Source organism: Nestor notabilis, unplaced genomic scaffold, assembly GCF_000696875.1.
Source record: "Nestor notabilis isolate BGI_N333 unplaced genomic scaffold, ASM69687v1 scaffold2248, whole genome shotgun sequence".
Lineage (NCBI taxonomy): Eukaryota > Metazoa > Chordata > Aves > Psittaciformes > Psittacidae > Nestor > Nestor notabilis.
This window is the reverse complement of record NW_009941303.1, coordinates 96,851-116,891: the sequence shown is the minus strand read 5'-3', so window position 1 is coordinate 116,891 and position 20,041 is coordinate 96,851. Positions and strand designations below refer to the sequence as shown.

Sequence of the window (20,041 nt, the reverse complement as noted above, 5' to 3'; positions counted from 1 at the left end):
GTTGGTTTCTGGGTTGCGAGCGCACACTGAAGGCTGCTCATGTCGAGTTTCTCATCAACCAGTCATGCGTATCACGTGTATTAGTTTGAAAAAGGATGCAAGTAGCTGCTATATCGAAGTCATGTCTTCCGTGGTGTAAACGAGTGCAGCATGGAATGTGGGAGAAAGTTGTTTGTTTTTTTGTTTGTTTTTTTTCCCCTTCCATATAACAAACAAATTTGTGATTGTAATGGTTCTGTACCGTTAGTTCCTATTGCACAGAAAAGTCACAGCTTTTCTGGTTCTGTTTTTACCTATATTTTTGTAGTTCCCGCACATCTCAAGGTGTTCTAGGGCAGCTGCTCTGGTGATATGAAAGAATTAGAACACTTACTAAGAAAACTAAACCTCACAACACTTGTGTTTGTGTTACACTCTGGTAAGAAGCTAGATAAATCTAAGGCTAAATTAAGAGGCTACTATAGTAGATCTTAACATAATTCTGAAATTGTGCATGTTTCTAAAAATGCAAGTATATGCACAGAGTGAGTATTGTCACCTTTGTATACACACCTCTCTGCAGAAGTGAATGAAGTGCAAGTAGATAATCCCATATTTCAACATGCAAAGTAAATTCAACATTTGACCCACATCAGCAACAGAAACCTGGCACCATGTGTATAGAGAGACTGTGTGACTGGTAGAAACTAGTTTCTCCTACCTCATTCCACCCCAGCTCTCTTTAATCCTTTTATGTTCCCCAGTCTTGTTATTGATTTGCTTTCCTGTGATTTGGCACTGTAAAGCCTTAGCCTTAATCTTTTCCGTCATACTCATGCCTTGCTGGTGTATCTCTGGTCAAAAACATCTTCCTTTGAGGCCTTTGCCATTTCTCACTGACTATGCAGATTCTTCCATTTGGTTTTTTTCTCGTGTACCTCTGAGGCTGACTGGGACAGTATGGAAGGCTTGCAGCCTTTGGCAATCATCACCGTTGGAATCTCTCCAGATTGAGTGGAATTAGGTCAGCAGGACACTTAGCTGTAGTCTCCTTGCACATTCATTGTCTTGCAGGAAGAGGGGAGAAGCGGGGTGTATATTTGACATCAGTAAACATTAGCAATTCCCTACCTTGACCATCTGCTAACATCCGTAGTGTTTCAAAAAGTTTAAACTGCACAGGAGGTATCTCTGACTTTAGAAGTGTCTGAATCCGTTCTGCCACACCTTCTTCCAGCATTTGAACCTTGCTAACAGCTAGAAAATGGAAAAATAAAGACAGTGCTGTGAAGCTCAGTAACTACACAAGCATCTGAAAATGTAGATACAACATAACCATTCTCAATTTTATGCTGCATTATGCTCTTACTGAAAGGTCCATCTTGTTAAGAGTGCTCAGAAATTAAGTCAGGACTACCCAATTGTTTAGGTTTCTCTTAAACTAAAAACTTCCCAGGAATTTCTGTTAGTGTTTTGGTTACTTTTGATCTCAGCCCTGCCTGGAATGAAGTGCATAAATAGGATAAACACAGCATTGTTGTTTATCTTTCTTTTTCTGATTGTAATAAATTATCCATTCACTTGCCCACTCTTGTGAGCAAGCCTTTCCTGTGCTTGCTCATCTTAACTGAGTGGCAGAAGTGATTTACATAGCCATATTTATTTATGGAAAACTAATTTTCTTTTATTATTTGAACTCCCTGAGCCACTGTTGTTCATGCCTTTGTTTCTGTGCTTTCATCTCCTTATTCTTGTGTCTTTGCTTCAGTTAGTGTGGTAATCCCTCGTAATAATCAGAATCTTGTGTGGGAAGAGTCCTGATGCTGCTTAACTGTGTTACCACAAGCTGCTTCCTTCAGAGCAATTTTCTTATGATCTTCCACGTGCCTTGTTTTTTGTTTCTTTTTTTCCCCCTGGGGGAAGAGGAGGAGCACACATGCCACACAGTGAATTTAGGGAGGTAACTCTTCTATCCCTTCCTCCTCCTATTGGACAAATTGAGAAGCAGACACTGTTCTTAATGTCCTTGTTTTTCAGTGGCACAGACTGACTCCATTCACTAGAGTGTAATTACTGTTTATGATTTTTTTTCTTTTAACAATCTTCTGTTCTCCAAGATCATTACTTGAATTGAAGATTCTCCCTGTTCTCATTTGCAAGTGTTGGCCTGTATTTAAGTCATTCTTGGTTTATGTGCTCTTTGGATTTGCTCTCAGTCATCTTTTTGGTGGCTGGTGGGGTTTTATTGTTGTTTGGGGTTGTTTGTTGTTTAATTTTTTTGTTATCATTTGTGTTGGGGTTGGTTTTGTTTGTTTGTTTTCCCTCCAGGAAGCAGACTATATTGTTGGAAATGGTAAAAGTTTGTGTATTTCTGGAAGTGATTTATTATTGTGAGGGAATGTCTTATGGCATATAAAGAACATTAAGATCTACTAGTACTATGTGTAGCAGGCAGTGATATAGGGGGTGAAGTTGTAGGTTGCAACCATGTTTTTCTGGAGGTTTAGATCTTGTAATCTCTGCAAGATCAGCTGTGTTTGTTGCTTTGCTAAGGAACTCCCAAGTAGTGCCTGGGCTTGGCATTACAAAAGTTGGACCTTGGTATTTGTTGAGGAACATGTTCTGTTGTGAGTTAGAACATGATTATCTACTGCTTGTCAAGGGAAACTGCATCAAAATTGCTATCTTTCAAATGAGATTAACTGGGATCTTTGCTGCTTGTAATCATTAAATCCTCTTGTACATATTGCAGGAGTGAAGTCAACGGGAGCTAAGCATGGGACACCCCTAGGCTTATGGAAAAAGTCCACCTTTTTATTCTAATGATAGTTACATTTTTGCCTACTTAATCACTCTCCTGATTTCAGGTGGATGGCTCTCAATGATTTTTCATGGTTCTGTGATTATCTTCTAATAGCTCTGTGTTAGGTTGTAACTGATGTAAGGTAGCTGGCATGCATCGTCAAAGTGCTGCATACTCTATTAGCACCAAAAAGCAATTTGTCTGCTGATGTGAATGGTGGTAGAACATCTCTTCAGAGAAATAAACTATACATAAAAGCAGTGAGGGGCTTACGGTGTGAAATATGTTTGTTAAAATACTGGATAGACAGATAATGGCTGGCTGTTATGATCCAGAGAGCGTGATAATATTATAAACCAAACTAAATAAATTACTTGAAGGCATATAAATAATAAGTTGAAAGAAATAGGTGAAGTTCTAAGGACAGCTGTCTGCAAGAAGGAAAGTGCATCAGCTTTAAAAGGAAGTAGGGGAAGCAAAGTAGCAAGTAGTATATTCTCGGGCTCTCACTTGTTCAAAGCAATGGTTATGCCTTAAACTGTCAAGCCAAGCATGCTGGCTAACTTACGTAATAAAATTGGCAGACAACTTCAAATTCTCTTATTTTTACAAGGTACCATTGGTGTCATGCTCTTCTTTGGAGTACTGTGTAACAATGTAAGGACTGTTGCAGGGTGCTGCACTCTTAAGCCTCTAAGAAAACATTTCTGGCCTGAATTGCAATTTCATGTAGAAGCAGTAAATTTGACATGAGAAGCAGCAGAGTTTCCTAATGTGTATTAACAAAAGATCACAAGAGTAGAATCATGGAATTGAGTTGGAAGGGACCTTCAAAGCTCGTCTAGTTCAACCCCCCCACACACACCTCAGTGAGTGGGGACATCTTCAACTAGATCGGGTTACTCAGAGCCCCATCCAACCTGATGTTGGATGTTTCCAGAGATGGGACACCCACCTCCCTGGGCAACTTGTTCCAGTGTTTCACAGTCCTCATTGTGAAAAATGTATTCATTATATCTAGGCTAAATCTTACCTCTTGTAGTTAAAAAACATTGCCCCTTGTTCTATCACAACAGGCCCCGTTTTTCTTATGCTCCCCCTTACGTTTGTAGTTTTTAAGTATGTTCGTTACAAAGGCTGAATTCAAAATGAATATTGGCTGTATAGAAGAGGAGCAGATTTATGAAATCTCTGCCAGCTGTGATGTGATAGCTCCACCCCATACTCTGTATTTTAAGCTGTAGACCCTGTTCTGCATTTTTGTCTTGAACTGCTTTATGTTGTTAATATGACACCATTTCAACAGCTGGCAATGAGATCACTCTTTGTTATATGTAGACCCTCTATGTAGATAAAAAGTCTTCGTGAATGACTGAAATACATATGTCTCTGCAGGGGGGAAAAATGGTCAGTTGCCCCTCAAAATACAAGGGGCTGAAATTGGCAAGTTGGACAGAGCCACACAGATCTCCATTAAATGACCCATCCTTACAAAGAATCACAGTAAATCAGTTGTCTTCAAACTCTGTACCTGGTATAGCAAGGTTTCGAAGTGCACTGAGTGCAGCATGTTGAACAGAGATGTCCTCACTCTCTACATGTTTCTCCAAAAGATCCAGAAGTTGATGTATGACTCCCAGCTGTACCATTCGTACACAGTTGCCATCTGAAGAAAGAGGCAAAACCAAGTGGTTGAGAGAGATAGGAAACACAATGATAGACATTAATCATGCAAATTGAGAATTCAGGGAGTCTTTACTTTGAGTGTTTTCATGTCTTGATAAGTTTGAGACTGTAGCTTTTCCATAGTTTTTTACATCCTTCAACTCTGGAGGTAGGTGGGCATCAGCCACCTGTGAATGATGCTGAGATACCCTCTAGTAAAGCTTAGCTTGAGAGAGCTTTCTAGGGACAGTCACTGCCAAATTAAAGCCATATGTCCTCCAGTAAGTTTTCTTTTTCTTTTCTTTCCTCAATACTGCTTTATTTTCCACTATATATGTGGTAGAATACTGGTAATTTAATACTTCAGTTTTGCTATTCTACTGGTTTAAGAGACTATTGTGAGAACGGGGATCTTACCCAGCAATGTTGAGTCTGATTACTAGTTTTGTACTGCTGTTACTCCTTGTATTCAGTCAAATAATTTGTTTTTAATCATTGAAAGAACTGGGCTTATCTTTTATTACTTGTTTTGAGAAATCCACTTTCTGAAATGAGGAGTGTAGGTGTGTTGCTGTCATATGAAGCTAAGAAAATATGAGTTGACCTAGAGAGTTCTGATCTGGTGAAAGAGCAGATTTGTACATTCTAAAGAACTACCATTTTGCCTGGTATATGCTTTGCAATATTTTGTCAGTGAGTATTTATTTGTCACATATATAACGTCTCCCTCTCTGAGAATTTGCTCTGCAGAGGTGACAGCTCTTTTGTTATCAGCAGCTACTCAGCTCACCTTGATATAGGAAGTGAGATGATCTCCTAAAGAGCAAAAAGAAACTCTGCTTATTACAACACGCATCCTTCCCAAAGGAAGTGTTTTGAAGATGCCCTTTATCATATTTTTTCTGTATTTTATTCAATACAATTTATTATACCTCAAGAGAAGCATATTCCTGACACCAGTAAATGTTTCCTTATTGCAGTGCTGTTACTATGCGAATGCTGTTTGTTAAAAAGTGGCAAAACGCCATATAAAAATATAGTGTTCTATAGGAAGGAAGGAATAATGGGTCTTATAGGAAGACCACATCTTCACCTAGAGTAAATAATTATCCATGGAATTATACAGACTTCATGCAAGTAGAGAATCTGGCCAAAAGTAGCTTTAGGTACTTCTCGTGGTACTAACTGCATGCCTAAAATGTACAGACTTTTGATTTTTGTGTGTATACCACTTAAAAATGGCTCTAGCAATTTTAACACCTTTGCTGATCTGAATGTTATTTCCACCGCAGTATTTCCAGTAGTAGAAACTCCATGTTGTCTTTCGAATCAATGCCTATTATTCCTTTAATCTCTTGGTGTTTCAGTTAGTAGCATATTTTTTCCCCAGTATTACTACATAGGTTAAATAAGAATGTCAAATGCTTATAAAGCAGAAGTGGATATTCTCATGAGAGAACTATCAGTCTGTGAAATAGTTCAATTTCTACTCATGCAAAATATTTTTCCGTATCATTTATGCAGACATTTGCTAAAGCTGATGGTTTTGCTTGTGATTCCTCAAATCTTCTCTTGCTTGTCTCTAATCTTTGGAGATCAGAGTGTATGAGGAAAATTGCCTAGTTCTCTTTAAGAACAGGTTCTCTAGAAACAGACCATCTCTTTTGGTCTGACAAAATTCTGCAGGCAAAATATTTCGATCTTCATATAGACTAACCTTAAGTGAACTTCATTTCTCTCCTCCCCCCACCTTTAAAACCAAAGAATGGCAGGGTATTATTTTCTCCTGTACTAAAGTGCGAATAGACAGGACCCATTAGTGGCTGCCTTGCTTTGAATGTCACAGAGCTCCAAATTGGTTCTTTCTCCTATGGATTTTTGCTTATATAGCAGCAGAACCTTCAATTTAATGGCTCTTACTTGAAGTCTGATAGGAACAGCCACTTCATAGCTGCAAAAGCTGTCTGTCATCTTTTCACTGCCTTGGAAGTTATATGATGCTGTGATCAGATTTCCATAGTGGGTTTTTCCTCTTAGATTAAAGGCTATGCATACATCAGTGGCACATACTGAGGCCTGAGGGGGGATTATTCACTTTTTTCACATGAAACATGTAGTGGGGTTGTGGAGGAGATGGATGGAGAAGAGTGAGTGATAAAGCAAGCCATTCAGCTGGATAAATTGAAGATAGCTAGTTTAAAGGCACTGAGGGTATTTCTGTGGCCTTTGTAGAACTATGATGCACAATGGCTGATTCAGAGCAAGGTGTAAGAGAAGGAAGAAAGAGAGGCTAGAAAAGATGGGGGAGGTGGAAATACATGTATATGATGGCTTGCTTTAGCTAGACAGACTTTTTTTTTTTTTGAAATTCAAACAATTATGAGGGAATTTTTTTATGGTAAGCACATATTAATGAAAATTCTTGGTTGCTTTGGGATTGGGGGTGGTGGGATGCAATACAAGTTTATTCTTTAATTTGTATTGCTTAAAATACAACATAGCAGGGCCACTTAAACTAAGTTGCTGTTAGGCCTTCAGCCTTTTAGTGTTCCTGAAATCAGCTTACAGACTTAGTGAAAAATCTAGGTTAGCAGTAGTAGTCTGTTCCTAATAGATGCAGAACTTACGTTGCAAGGAAGTTCTTTCATTTGTTAATCCAAATGTTTGAAGTTTGTACACAGATTTGGAATAGTACATCACGAAATATGAGTAGTTCAGTATCACATGAACTTAATTTGATGATTAGGTTTATATTTAAAATCGGCTTTTTGGCCAGCTTTGAAAGTAAATTTATAGAAGCAGGGTGTGAACTGACAGCCACAGGTACAGCTACAATGGCCTGAAGTTCTTGTGCTTGCATTTGTGTTCTGCATAGGAGCAGTCACCATGGTGTTGGATGGCTTCAGGCAACATATATATATGCTTGAAGGGAGGCATGGCAATGGGAATGCTAGGCTCCTATAATAAATAATGTGGTGCCTGAGAAGAATTCCCCTAAGAATTATGAAACAGGTTGCAGACGTGTCTGTTAACTGTGAAAGCAGCAAAGAAGATGGCAAATCCAGGGGACTTTTTTTATGTTGGGTTGGTTTGGGTTTTTTGCATCTGGACTGTCAGTATGCCTCTTTTTGGTTGTTTTTTTTTTTGTTTTTGTTTTACCTCCAAGAAGAAGAGAGACAATGAGATCTGATGCAGCCTTCACAATACATGTATTTTCAGCTTGTGAACTACCCTGGAGCCTCATCAAGATCTCGGACAGCACCTCTTGCACACCTGCCTCCACCAACTGCACTTTCAGAGCATCTGTAGAGATCACAATAAAAACACATTGTTGTGGTTTATACCCAGCTGGCAACGGAGTACCAGGCAGCTGCTCGCTCACTCCCCTCGTGTCACCTCTTCAGGTGGGATGGGGAGGAGAATCAGAAAAATATAAAACCGAGGGGTTGAGATACCAAGAGCTTAATAATTTAATTAAGTAAAATATAACGATAATAGAAATAATACCAACAATAACAATACTGATAATAGGGAACAACAATAAAAATGAGACACGAGACAAATGTACAACGCAAGTGATGCACAGTACAATTGCTCACCACCCGCTGACCAGTACCCAGCAAACCCAAGCAGCAATCTCTGTCCCTTCTGGCTAACTCCTCCCAGTTTCTATACTGGGCATGACGTGCTGTGGTGTGGAATACCCCTTTGGCCAGCTTGGGTCAGGTGTCCTGTCTCTACTTCCTCCTGGCTTCTTGTGCCCCTCCTCGCTGGCAGAGCATGAGACTGAAAAGTCCTTGATCAGGATAAGCATTACTTAGCAGCAACTAAAACATCGGTGTGTTATCAGCATTGTTCTCAGAGTAAAGCAGAAACACAGCAGTGCACCAGCTACTAGGAAGAAAATGAACGCTATCCAAGCTGAAACCAGGGCACACACTAAAAGCTTCTTAAGGCTTTATTGAAGTGTTTTGATCTAAGAAGCTAAATCCTTGAACTTTAGCCAGTCTCTTCAGGTGCAGTCTGTTTTGGTTTTGCATGTTACAGACATTCTGATGCTAGGATGACACTGAGGCAGAATGAGCAAAGCTTCTGCATTGATCTTCGGCATTTCTTGTCTTGCCAGTCATGAGTTTTCATTTCTTTAAAATATATATCAGGTATCTTGATATTTTTAGTGGGTTCTTGTTGATGCTTATTACACCACTGCTTAGAGCAGGCATCATCTGTGGTATTTGGTCGTCATTTGTTAAGAGAAAACAACGTCAAGTCTGCTTTCTTGTTATGCACCATGGAGTACATGAGTTGTCATCTGCTATATTATGGATCCACCAAAACAGAGTGAAATGCTACTCCCTCCTTTGTTTCCTCACCTATTAAGCTTCAAAGTCTTGCTCAGGCCAGGATTTCTTATGTTCTTGTGGCTTATTTCCACTAAAGGGATTGCTGGTTCCATTAGGGTGTCCCAAGGCAAACTCAGAACCCAGAGTTCTAAGTACTCTGTACTAAGTACTAGTATCCTAGTCCTTAAACCACAACACCTGTCTCTCTTCATTCCCCTAAACTAGAAAGAGACTTACCATTTTCTGCAAGTGCTTGCAGGACCTCAAAGATAATTTCCAGCCTCTCATGATTCTCTGCTCTTCTCAGTTGTTTCACCAGCTGTTCAGCAACCTTTGTCTTGCTTAGAGCTTCCTTGGCTGTATCTGTGTATATGATAAAGTCAGGATTTTGAATGCTTCTTTTTCTGATGAAATGTTAAAAGCATATCTCCCTATAGTCTGTCAATTTACCACATGAAATTATGCCATGTATACTTTTTTCTGGGTCAAAAGCTATCCATTAATTCTGAATAATTTTTAATGTATAATATCAGCAATTGCTGGTACTCCATGAAAGAGTAATTAATTCTGCAATACAGATACTGTGGCCAGTCCCTGATTAGGTATCAGTAGTATTTAAAAAAACAGAATTCCAAACAAAAACCCTAAACCACCACTCCAGTCCCAAATACCCCCCAAAACCAAACAAAAACCCAAAACAAACCAAATAAAAATACCCAACAAAATCCCCCAGAACAATTCCCAAACCTGTGGGCATTCTGCATTTACATGGAAAGGCAGTGACAGTATGAAGATTGTATTTTGCTCCAAGATAAAAATACATGTACTTACCAAGGTCTGCAAGATTGCATAAGGCCAGTAGATCAACATGGACAAGTGGTTCGCTCTCTGCATAATCAGTTAATACTCGGACTAGTGGTGTGATTACTCCTACCTTCACCAGCTCTTCCTGAAGTTCCCCTGGTAATAAGAATAGAAATTATAGGTGATTAAATAGGGACCAGTAAAATCAGTAAAAAGGGACCAAGTGAGATGCTTTGCAGCAAGATATGCTGGTTCTTTCTCACACTGTCAGAATTTGTGCAGCTTTTGTGCTGGGGATTCAGGCTAATGCATGTGTATGGGAAATGCAGGTTCAGGACAGAGTTTTGCTAGATCTCCTGGTGCTACTTTGACTAGAGGAATTAAGCCACTGTAAAAGATTTATAAAGACAATTGCATGAACATCTCTACTACTAGTGCAGCTTCTAAAGCGAGTTTTGATGGACTGTATCTCTTAGTACATGTCTGAAAATTAAGTAGGGCACAGACAGTTCGCTTATTTCTCTCAGAGAATGGGAATCTCAGCCTTATTATCCTATAGCTTCTTTTGTTCTGAAGGTCAGGAAGATAGAAGGGACTGGAAACCCAAGATAAAGCATAGCCTAGTGACAACTGTCTTTTCAGGGATCAGCAGTGTTCTGACTCATATAGCAAATGTCTATATTTTCATGTTAGAATAATGGGTTTGGTTTTTGTTTTTTTTTCTTAAAAAAAAAATACTTTTGTAAAACAGGACACTTTACTAATACTTGGGCTATTATGCTACTGAAGACAGACTGCTTTAAAGTTGATCTTAGGGAGTCATCTTCCAGGTTTTTGAATGCTGGTTTCCCAGCATGCAGGGAATCTTGGGAGTGCTGGAATTCAAGTTGTCTTTGGATTTTTTTTGTAGGCTGAGTAAGTTTCTCAAGCAGTTGTGAATTTGTGTTACTGAGGAAAGCACTGATAACTGTTTTCTTTCTTTTTGTAGCTTGTCTTGTAGTGAATGAAAATTTAATATCTAAAACGATTTGAGAATGCTAAGAGCTATGAAATACAATGTTGGACAGTGGTGGTTGCTTAACAGTACAATGATGCTGCTTTGCAGCAGTATCTTGCTGAGAGCTAGATTGCAACTTGGATGATAGCATATGTGACAGATACCAGAAAGTGTCTGGGTGCTATTGTGGCATATACACTTGTAATTAAATCAGGGAATCACTGAAGTTATTTTTTCTGTGGATGTATTTATTGCTGTGTTAGTAATAGGAATTATTAAAGCATGTATCTTAGAGTCATCTTGTCAAATCTATGCTGGGCCTGTGTTCTGGCAGAAGTGAAGCACATTAATAGTATGGCCATATGCTACAGTACTGTTGGTGTACTGTAGTTGCATGAGCCTTACAGGTAATCATATGGGGAGGTTTTTTTATTGTCGTTCCTTGGCAAATACATGTTAATTTGCAGAGGGCTAATAGAATCTATGCCAGGTGCCTATCATGCTTGGATTTCATAGAAACAGTGCAGGAAAGCAAACCCATACCTTTCTGGATAAAGCTATGTACGTCCACACTAGAAAGATAAGAGAAGGTATGTTGAAGGCAGAGGGAAATGGATAGAAGGTACTGGGGGTGAAAAGTTCCATATTACCTGCAGTATGCAATAAATACTTCTGGTCATTCTGGGAATTGAAAGAAAAATCTTAAACTGTTTGGACTAGTAAATGAAAAGGGAGACCATGAGACCAGCAGGCAAGCTAGCGTACTGGCTTTATGGAAAAATCTGGAGCACAGTTATCTTGGAGAATACCATTCCTTGCATAGATAAATATAGATAAATATCTGTATTTTATTAATATTTTTAGAGTGGTTTTTTTTCTGACACATTTTTTGAACAAGTGCTTTGCTTTATAGATGCTGTTATTACTTTGGAAGAAGGCAAAGCCATTCAGGATTTGGGCCCAAGGCAGTTCTGCAAAATTAAGATACATCTGAGTCTCTGCTGCTCTGGTAGTTGCAGAGCAGTTCTGACAAAGAATGTGTCACCTTGAAGTCAAGAACATAGGGGAAACCCAGAGTTCTGGAGGTGTTTGAGATGCATTCAGCCTGGTCTGTGAGCTGTGTGAATTGTACACCTAAATGGAGGCTCAGGTCTCAAAATTATTATGAACTGCAGGTTACAATGCCTTATAAAATAATGCCTTACAGCTAGGGAAAATGGGATTCTCTCAAGTCAGTACTTACTATTATCATAACAAATGCGGCCAATAGCCCTCCCAGCATGAAGCAACATTTCTTGGTCTGTGCTTTCCAGCAAAGGTATCAAAGTTGGAACCAAATCTGCCTCAATACATGGTTTCTTCATTTCCTCTGTATAGGTAAAGGAGAGGGACTTGTGGTTTTTTGCCATGTTGAAATAAAGTAATTGCAATTGCAAGACCAATAGCTAATAGCTATGTAACAAAAATCAAGAGCGGAAACATACACCTTGTAGTAAGACTTTAGTACAACATACCATTCTTGGCTATCTCTGAAAGCACCTGGGCTGCTTTCACTGCACATTGTGGATTGCCCTTCAGGATTTTTGCCAAAGTTACAAAGATCCCACTCTCTCTGAGTAGGCTGAAAGATCTCTGCTCTGTAACGATAAGAGTGTTAACAATACCTGCAGTACATTCGTAACTTGTTTATTTACATGTTGCTTTGTTTCCTAGAGTTCTTAGTGGATATCTGTGGGATACAAGGTTCTGATTTAGCAAGTTACTTAAAGGCTGTCTCAGTCTAAATGTATGGGATCAGTCATCTGCTTGAATTGAAGCAAGTGTAGTTCTAGCTGATAATTCTGCTTCATGCGGAATTGAAGCACAGGTGGCAAATCAAAGAGGAAAGTAGTTTCATCATCTTTGACTATAAAAGGATGCTTGCATAATGCATGGGAAGTCAGGGATTAAGATTCTATTCCTGAAGTATGGCTTAGAAATTAATTTTGTAGGTAGGCACAATATCTTTTATTAGACTAGTAATTAGAACAGTCAATTCCCTTAGGTTTTTATCATCAAAGGTATGGCTAATTCTTTTTAAGGTATTAAATTGCCATCTGCCAGGAGTTTTGGATAATTGCAGGCCTGTGTTATTTCAGGAGAATGGGCAGAGACCTTAAAGGCTTTCTTGTAAGGGGTCTAGGAGCTACTTTTGAAATTGATGATCTGATAGGGTCACCCCAGTTTAATCCTAGGAGCTTGTAATAAATAGAATATTAAATTTTGAATTTGTCTGCAGCTTCAGGTGTTTTAGTAACCAGTAGCTTTTCTGGTCACAGGTAGATTTGCAAGTATACAAACAGAAAGGAAAACAACAAAATAGGCTGAGGACAGCTGTAACTCTAGCAGCAATCACTTCTTGCAATGCAGATTATCACAATAGATGAAAACCTTCAGTGAATGCTTTTGGATTGTGCAAATGGTTAAATAGCAATCTGAAGTGATACTCAGCTATCTTCAGTAAGAGCCAGGAGAATCCCATTCAGACTTTGAAGGATCTGATCTTCAACTTCTGTGTCATCTTCACAGAGCTCAAGGTACTCCAGGTGTTGACTCAGGGTTTCTAAACAGAATGGGATAGAAAACTGTGGTGAGCCAGTATGGAAAATACTTAGAGCTCTTTCTGGTGTTTCTTTTTAGTGACAATAGCTGCCCATAAGATCATCTTCTGAAGATGTAAATATGTTCATTAAATAACTAATCTAATTGAAGAGCATGCGGTCAAAGGCTTGGTCCACTTCTCAGGCAGTACATAGCTCTTGTTCAGGCATAAACATGCAGAGAGAAATTCTACCTGGAATAACTGGCATTTAATACTGGCAGTATTAATACAATACAATAACTGGCAGTTTGAGGTGACAAGGAAAGAGGAATAATTGGAAAACCCAAATCAAGCCTGCCATTTCTAAATACCTGTTTATCATAAAGATAGTACTTGCAGTTCAACTAGCTGTATATCTACTCTGATGGTGACGAGCAGCAGGCACTGAAAAAATGCAAGAGTGAAACAGATACAGTAACATACTTCTCCCTTAGTTTCTGGCAACACTGGACTTTAGAAACATACCTAGTATTTATATCAATATACTTAATACATTTTGATGGACTTTTATTCCATAAATATAATTACCTATTTAAGATAATTCATACTTTTTGTCTCCACAGCACACTGTGACATTAAGATACTTAGCTTTAAAATATCTGCCGAAAAGCTCAAAACTAATTGCCTAATTGCCTTTGAGTTTCTGTAGCAAGCAAAAGGAATGATTCTATACAGTTTGTCCTTCCCATGCTTGTCATGATTAGATGGATTTTTATCGTATCTCTCCTTTATAATTCTTCTGCCAATTCATTTAATATTTTCTCTACAGAAGCTTTCGTAACTTGCTTCAATCTTTTTCCGGGTGAGGATCTAGAATTTAAAAGACTCTTCAAGATACAGGTGGATTGGGGTTAAGACAGAGATTGGAATGGTTTGTTTTCTACTCTTCTAATCCTTTGTCTATTTGAGAATGTGTTTCATGCTATTATTCAAGATTACTCAATCTTTTCTGGGCAGATAGAATTCATTTAGACCCCACCATTATTCGTAAGTCAGCCATCATCTCCCCATATATGTTCTGCATTTACAGACACTGAATGTGATGTGCCTCTTTATCCCAAGTTGTACATGCTGATAAGACTTCTCTGCTAATCTCGTCAGTCAGTTTTAATTTTGAATACTCCAAATAATCAAAAAAACTCTTTACCATTCTTCTATTTCTAGATAATTTATGAATATATTAAATGCACAGGTGCCGGCAAAGGTAACTTCTAATAATTATGCCTCTTTATTGTGAAAGCAGTCTTTATTCTGCCCTTCAGACTTTATCAGATAACCTTCTCTCATATCACAAGATACCTTATGTGACAAACCTTATTGAAAGGTTTGTAGAAATCAAAATGCACTGTTAACAGTACCTCCTTTTTTCACCACCTTGCCAGCTCCTTAAAAATATGGTTCAGGACAGGGGTTGAGCATTACTTGGCTCCACAGAAGTCACATAGGCTCTTTTCTCTTTTATCGCTTCTATGATTAGTAATTCTGTGCTTTATTATAATCTTACAATTGCCCTATGCAGAGATCAGATTTCCATATGTCAGTTTCCTGCATTCTTTGCAACTGTTTTTGTAAACTCATGCCACTCTTACTGCTTTCCACCCTATTAGTCCTGTCTTTGATTCAAATAGCATTCTGCATGTCACAGTTAATGTGATTTGATGATTCATTTTTTAATTCCTTATAAACTCTGGGGAGTAACATCCAGTCCTGACAATTGGTTGCCGTTTATTTTATTGATTTGTTCTAAATCTGTTGGCCTTTCAATCTGAAAGTTCCTCCATCTGCTTCCTGAAAACAAGAAGAGCTGAAGTGATTGAAATGAATATGAGAAATAATGATAGAAAACTGATGGCTGAAGTCGTTAACTTACAGTAGAAAATAATGTTAGGTGTTACCAAAACTGTAGTAAAATAGCACTACTATTTCACAAACAATTTCATTGAAAAAGATGAGTTATGAGTCTTGGCTTAGAAATTCTTCAGCAAAGGACTAATAAGTCATCTATTATTTTTGTTTGATGGATTCACTATTTCTTCTTTCTTTAATGTGTCATTAGTTAATGTTTCATTGGGGGGCGTATTTATTTTTTAAAATTTGAATCCATTAATTTGTGCATAGAGGAATTTACTTCAGAGGAACCTGAAGTGTCTTGAGATGTTTTGAAGAGAGGATGATTTAAAGGTTGGGGAAGTAGGACAGTAACAGCCTTTAATTACGTTCTTTGAGAAGAAAAATTCTTTGGCTTAGAAAATTAAAAGCAGTTAAGAGCAATGACTGTTGGATTTGTGCTTTAAATGAAATGCCATAGAAAAATGGCTAGATTCATCAGGTTAAAAATCTATATGGAGAAACTTCAGTATGTGGGAAACTTTAATATGTATTATTCTGAGTAAGAAACTGATGCCTCTTGGAAAGGCTTTGCAGTTGAAAGTAGCTATGTATCTTTTTGTGGCCTTCTCAAAATCATGTGCTAAAGGTAGCACAAGCGTAAAATTCAGTATTTGGTTGTTTTTCTTTTTTAGTAGATTGCTTTGGATTTGTTGCCTTTTTTTATTCAACGGAGTTAGATGTACAGCAAAGGTGATTTCCTTTGACCCAATTTAAAAAATTAATTGCCAGTTTCCATTTCTGTCTAGTTCTGTCACAATTTGGTATATGAATGAAGTACATGTCAAATGCAACCCTCTTACCCATAAAAATAAAAAAATCACCTGAGCGACCTGACAGTTGAATCAGCTTTGATCCTCAACTAGATCTGGAGGGAGTGGGCAAAAGGCTACAACTGCTGATAGAGCAATATGAAATAAATTAGAAGCTTCTGAGAATGAATTATCTACTGAACTCTGACTTCATCTTTATCAAGACCACAAATGTATTGGCTTGAAGTGATGCATTTAACTGCTTTTACTCTCTATCCTCTAATTAGAGCAATAGCAATATTTGTATATACTTTTCTGCTAGAGTTAGGAGATACAGAAAGGTGAAAAGATGACCAGATCTCTGAAGTTAGAGGAGGTTGTTTTACAAATAGCAGGGAACAGTGTAAATTACTGGTCGCTTATTAGGTGGGTATAGTGGTAATTAGAAATCCAGATGTTTTATTGTTTCTCCAAGGAATAGATCAGTAGAATAACACCATATGCATGATGACAAAGTCCTTGTGAAATATCCCTCTGGTTACAGTCTGTAGTGTTGTGAAATTAGTACTATAAGCAGCAGAATTGACCAACTGTCTGACTGAAGAGCTGTTTTTGTAAGTCTTGCAGAAGAGATGGTGTTTAACAGTTTTAAAATACTGAACCTTTTTACTCAGATACTCAATTCTATCATGCTGTATATGATTTATAAAAACCTGATTAATTTAACCACATGGGACTGATTCCTCAATACTCATTGTCTTTTAAGTCCATGCTTCTGAAGTAGAATTGAAGCAGACACTGTAAGAGTTATTTTTCATGGAGAGGCAATAACGCACATACGGATAGAGAGGCATACATGGTTCCAACAGTTTGGAAGTAAAATTGGCCAGAAAAGGGTATTTCTGTTTTGTGGAAAATTCTAGGTGGTTGACATTTTGTTTCCTCCCATGCTTGAACAGAATGTTGACATGGTGGAACTTCAGGCAAAACCGAACTATTTGTTTCACTTCTTTTGCAGATGTTCTTTTGCCCCTGCAGGCCCTGCCCTGTGTCCTGCCTGGCTGGCTGGCAGGTGAGCTGGAAAGGAGCCAGCCAGGCTAGCCAGCTGGTCAGGCAGTAGGAAGTGCCTGCCTGCCTGAGGACAGTTTTAGCAGAATAAACATGTTCTAGAGGATCACTTTTTTGCTCTCTTGGATCAGCATTTTCGTCAGAATATTGTTTATCAGATTTAGTAATTCACTGTAGAAGCAGGGAAAATAGGCTCTGGTCTGGAAAGCTTTGATTTTGCTTTCTCACTGATTACCTGAAGGCTCTGAATTTAGAAATCTCTGGAGATTGAAGTACAAAAAGCTTCTTTCCTGAGCTGAAGGGCTAGGTTATTAATTTGCACATAAATCTGTGTATAAGCTACTCAGAGGAATAGGAACCAGACTTTTGCTGTGGGAGTTAGTTTTTGATCTTCCTAATGAAAGCAGAAACAATAATGCAGAAAACATGCCACACCATGGAGACTTCGTCTGGCTTTTGCAGTGAGGAAAGAGCTATGAGGTGTGAACTTTTTGGATCCCCAGGACCATTTCTGTATCAATTCTTAGTGCAAGTTTTGACCTATAAAGTCCTCAGGGAGTGAGAAAGAAGGAATTCTACGCATCTCTCTCCTTCATTAACTGCTCATGCCCCACCGAAACCAGCAATTCCCTAACTGTTGTTTGTGGGATTTTAGTGTTGGGTTTGGTTTTTGGGGTTTTTTTGTTTGTTTTATTGGTTTGGGTTTCTGTTTGTTTTGTGAGGTTTTTTGTTTGTTTTGGTTTTTTTTTTTGGGGAGGGGGTGTCACGCCTCGTTTTGTACCCTTTCACGTGTTTTTTCTCTAGAGCAAATAAAGACCCTATTTTGCAAATGTTACATTTTGGAACTTGAACAGTTTGAACTCAGTATGGTTCAACTTGTTTGAGGGATCGAAACAGCTTACTCCAGTTGAATGCCTAGTGTTGGATGTCTACTGCTACCTCATCCTTCAGTAATTTCACATACTAAATTTATTCTGCCATTTACCTTTAGTTTTATTTTAATGCACTTTCATGAAATAAGAAAAATAATTCCTGGTCCATAGCACCTCCCATATAAACCCATGGTAACAAATGTGCATGCGTGCAAAGTAGAAGAATTAGTACAGCAGTAGAAGCAAAGCTCCAGGTCTCCTCATCTAGGAATGTAGTATTATATTTACTTTGTAGTGAAACATGAAGGTGTCAATTGTAGATGGAGAAATCTAGAAAGGCTGGTAAGTGTATATGTGTTAAGAGTAATTAAGGGTCAAATTTTTTGATGGTGAATGGTGTAGCTATATGATTATAGCAATTTTGGTGTAACCAAGGGAAGCAAAAGCTGCTTCTTTTGACTCTGGTGGCCCTACCAGGGAAGGGAGGAGAAAGGTGCAATTCAATTTGAGGAAAGATTTTTTTTTTTAATTTCTCCAGCAGTGAATTATTGTATTTCATCTTTAGAAAGTCGTGCAACTGCTTTGGGACTGGGCTGACTTATATTCTTTCTGATAGAACTATCTTATCTTGGTGCATGAAGTAAAGCATTGCAGGAATAGATCCTCTGTCTCTTCAAACTTTCAAACCCATGGCAAGAAAATAGTCCTATAAATCAGATAAGCTATTATCTATGTCTCCATGAAAAGCCACTTATGGCCATGTTGAAAAATATGTTTTGTGTCTTTGTCTCTGCACTCAAGGGTGATGAGATGTAGGAGAAAAATCATTAGATAAAAAAGGAGCTGGGCAGAGAATTTAAAACCAATATCCTAGGGGTGACAGAGCTATAATTCTATAATTATGAACAACTCCTCACCTGATTTTTCTTTTTTTTACTCTAGAAAATGTTTTAGATTACTCATGTAAAGAATTCACAGTAAAAGTAAGTTTTAAGGATTATTCTGAGGCTTTTTTTTTTTTTTTTTTTTTTAACTTTTTCTGCCTGGAAGTTAGTTCAACCTGGGAAGTCCTGCAGTAAACGATCATGTTGGCATATATGGCCTTTGTATCTTTCTTGCCCCTGCATCCCTTGGTAACTCTCTTCAAGGAGGTAAGGAGTAGGAATGGATGGCTGGCGTAGGTTATCCTAGGAGGCTGGACCCATGTCATTGTCTAGGAATTAAAATCTCTCATGCCTACTCTCAATGTAAAAATATTTTCCCCAGTATTCTCTTCTCCTGGTCTAGACTATTTGTAAATACTTTCAATGTTAATGGCCAAATATGTACAGTTTCTAGGCATGTTTTAAAAACACCTGTTGCCAAGAACTGAAAAAAAGAAGAAAGCCTGCTGTGTTGTTCACAAAAGCTAGCCTTTGCCCATTGCTTTTGCAGCTTTTCTGCTTTACATTGGCCCATCCTGAATTCTTCAGAGCATTTTTAGTGCCTATGATACTGTAGGATGCACTTTTGAACATGTTGATATTCGAAGAATGTGAGAATGCAGTGGGTTTTGAATGAGATTTTTACTGTTTAGCCTGAGCTGCAGGTTAAAAGAGTGATTAAAGCAGGAATTTAAGCCTGACTGGCTAGTACTTACATTAATGTTCTCTATCAATCACAAGGATTTAAGAAAACTTTCTATAATCAGTGTCTAAAATTCTCATAATTGTCATAGATCAGCCAGGTGAACCATAAATGTTCTTTCTTCGATGTGACACGTGTAGCATTCATGCCCCCATGAGAAACCTGTGCATAGTTTTAACATGAGCAAAACATAAGTGAGTGGAAAACTTGAAAATGTAAGCAGTTAAAAGAGAGTTAGAAATGTTACATTATTTGGTGGGAATTAAACTGTTGAAGCTTAGTTTCACAGTGCAGTGACTGAAGTACAAAGCTGTAAGTGGATGAACAAGGGCTTTTTTCTTTCTTAACAGTAAGAGACTTGACTATGCTTCACATGATTAAGATATGATATTTTGCAGAAAATTAGTAAATTTGGGCTCAGAGGAAGAGGCACTTGTAAAAGGTGGTAGTGGTATTTCTTGTGGTAACACAAATTGATGTGTTATCACTGGTGAGAAAAACGGCAATTGAGTGTGAAACAGAGATGGATTGGGAGGGGAAAAATAACTTTTATTTTCTGGCAAATTTATTCTTGGATAATTTAATTCCACCAAGGAGGGAATAC

At 38.1% G+C, this 20,041-nt stretch overlaps 1 protein-coding gene across 1 annotated transcript; it reads right to left on the bottom strand.

Annotated features, from left to right (window-relative positions):
• Window positions 1-1,110: 1,110 nt before the first annotated feature.
• On the bottom strand, window positions 1,111-13,808 carry LOC104410581 (rap1 GTPase-GDP dissociation stimulator 1-like; the record flags this gene model as incomplete). Its single annotated transcript, XM_010020798.1, has 9 exons — window positions 13,781-13,808; window positions 13,083-13,193; window positions 12,106-12,228; window positions 11,835-11,960; window positions 9,622-9,750; window positions 9,028-9,153; window positions 7,607-7,750; window positions 4,314-4,448; window positions 1,111-1,236 (listed from the first exon to the last, which is right to left on the bottom strand). Coding segments are annotated over exons 1-9 (1,048 nt in total), but the record flags the coding sequence as incomplete, so codon positions are not given.
• Window positions 13,809-20,041: the final 6,233 nt, after the last annotated feature.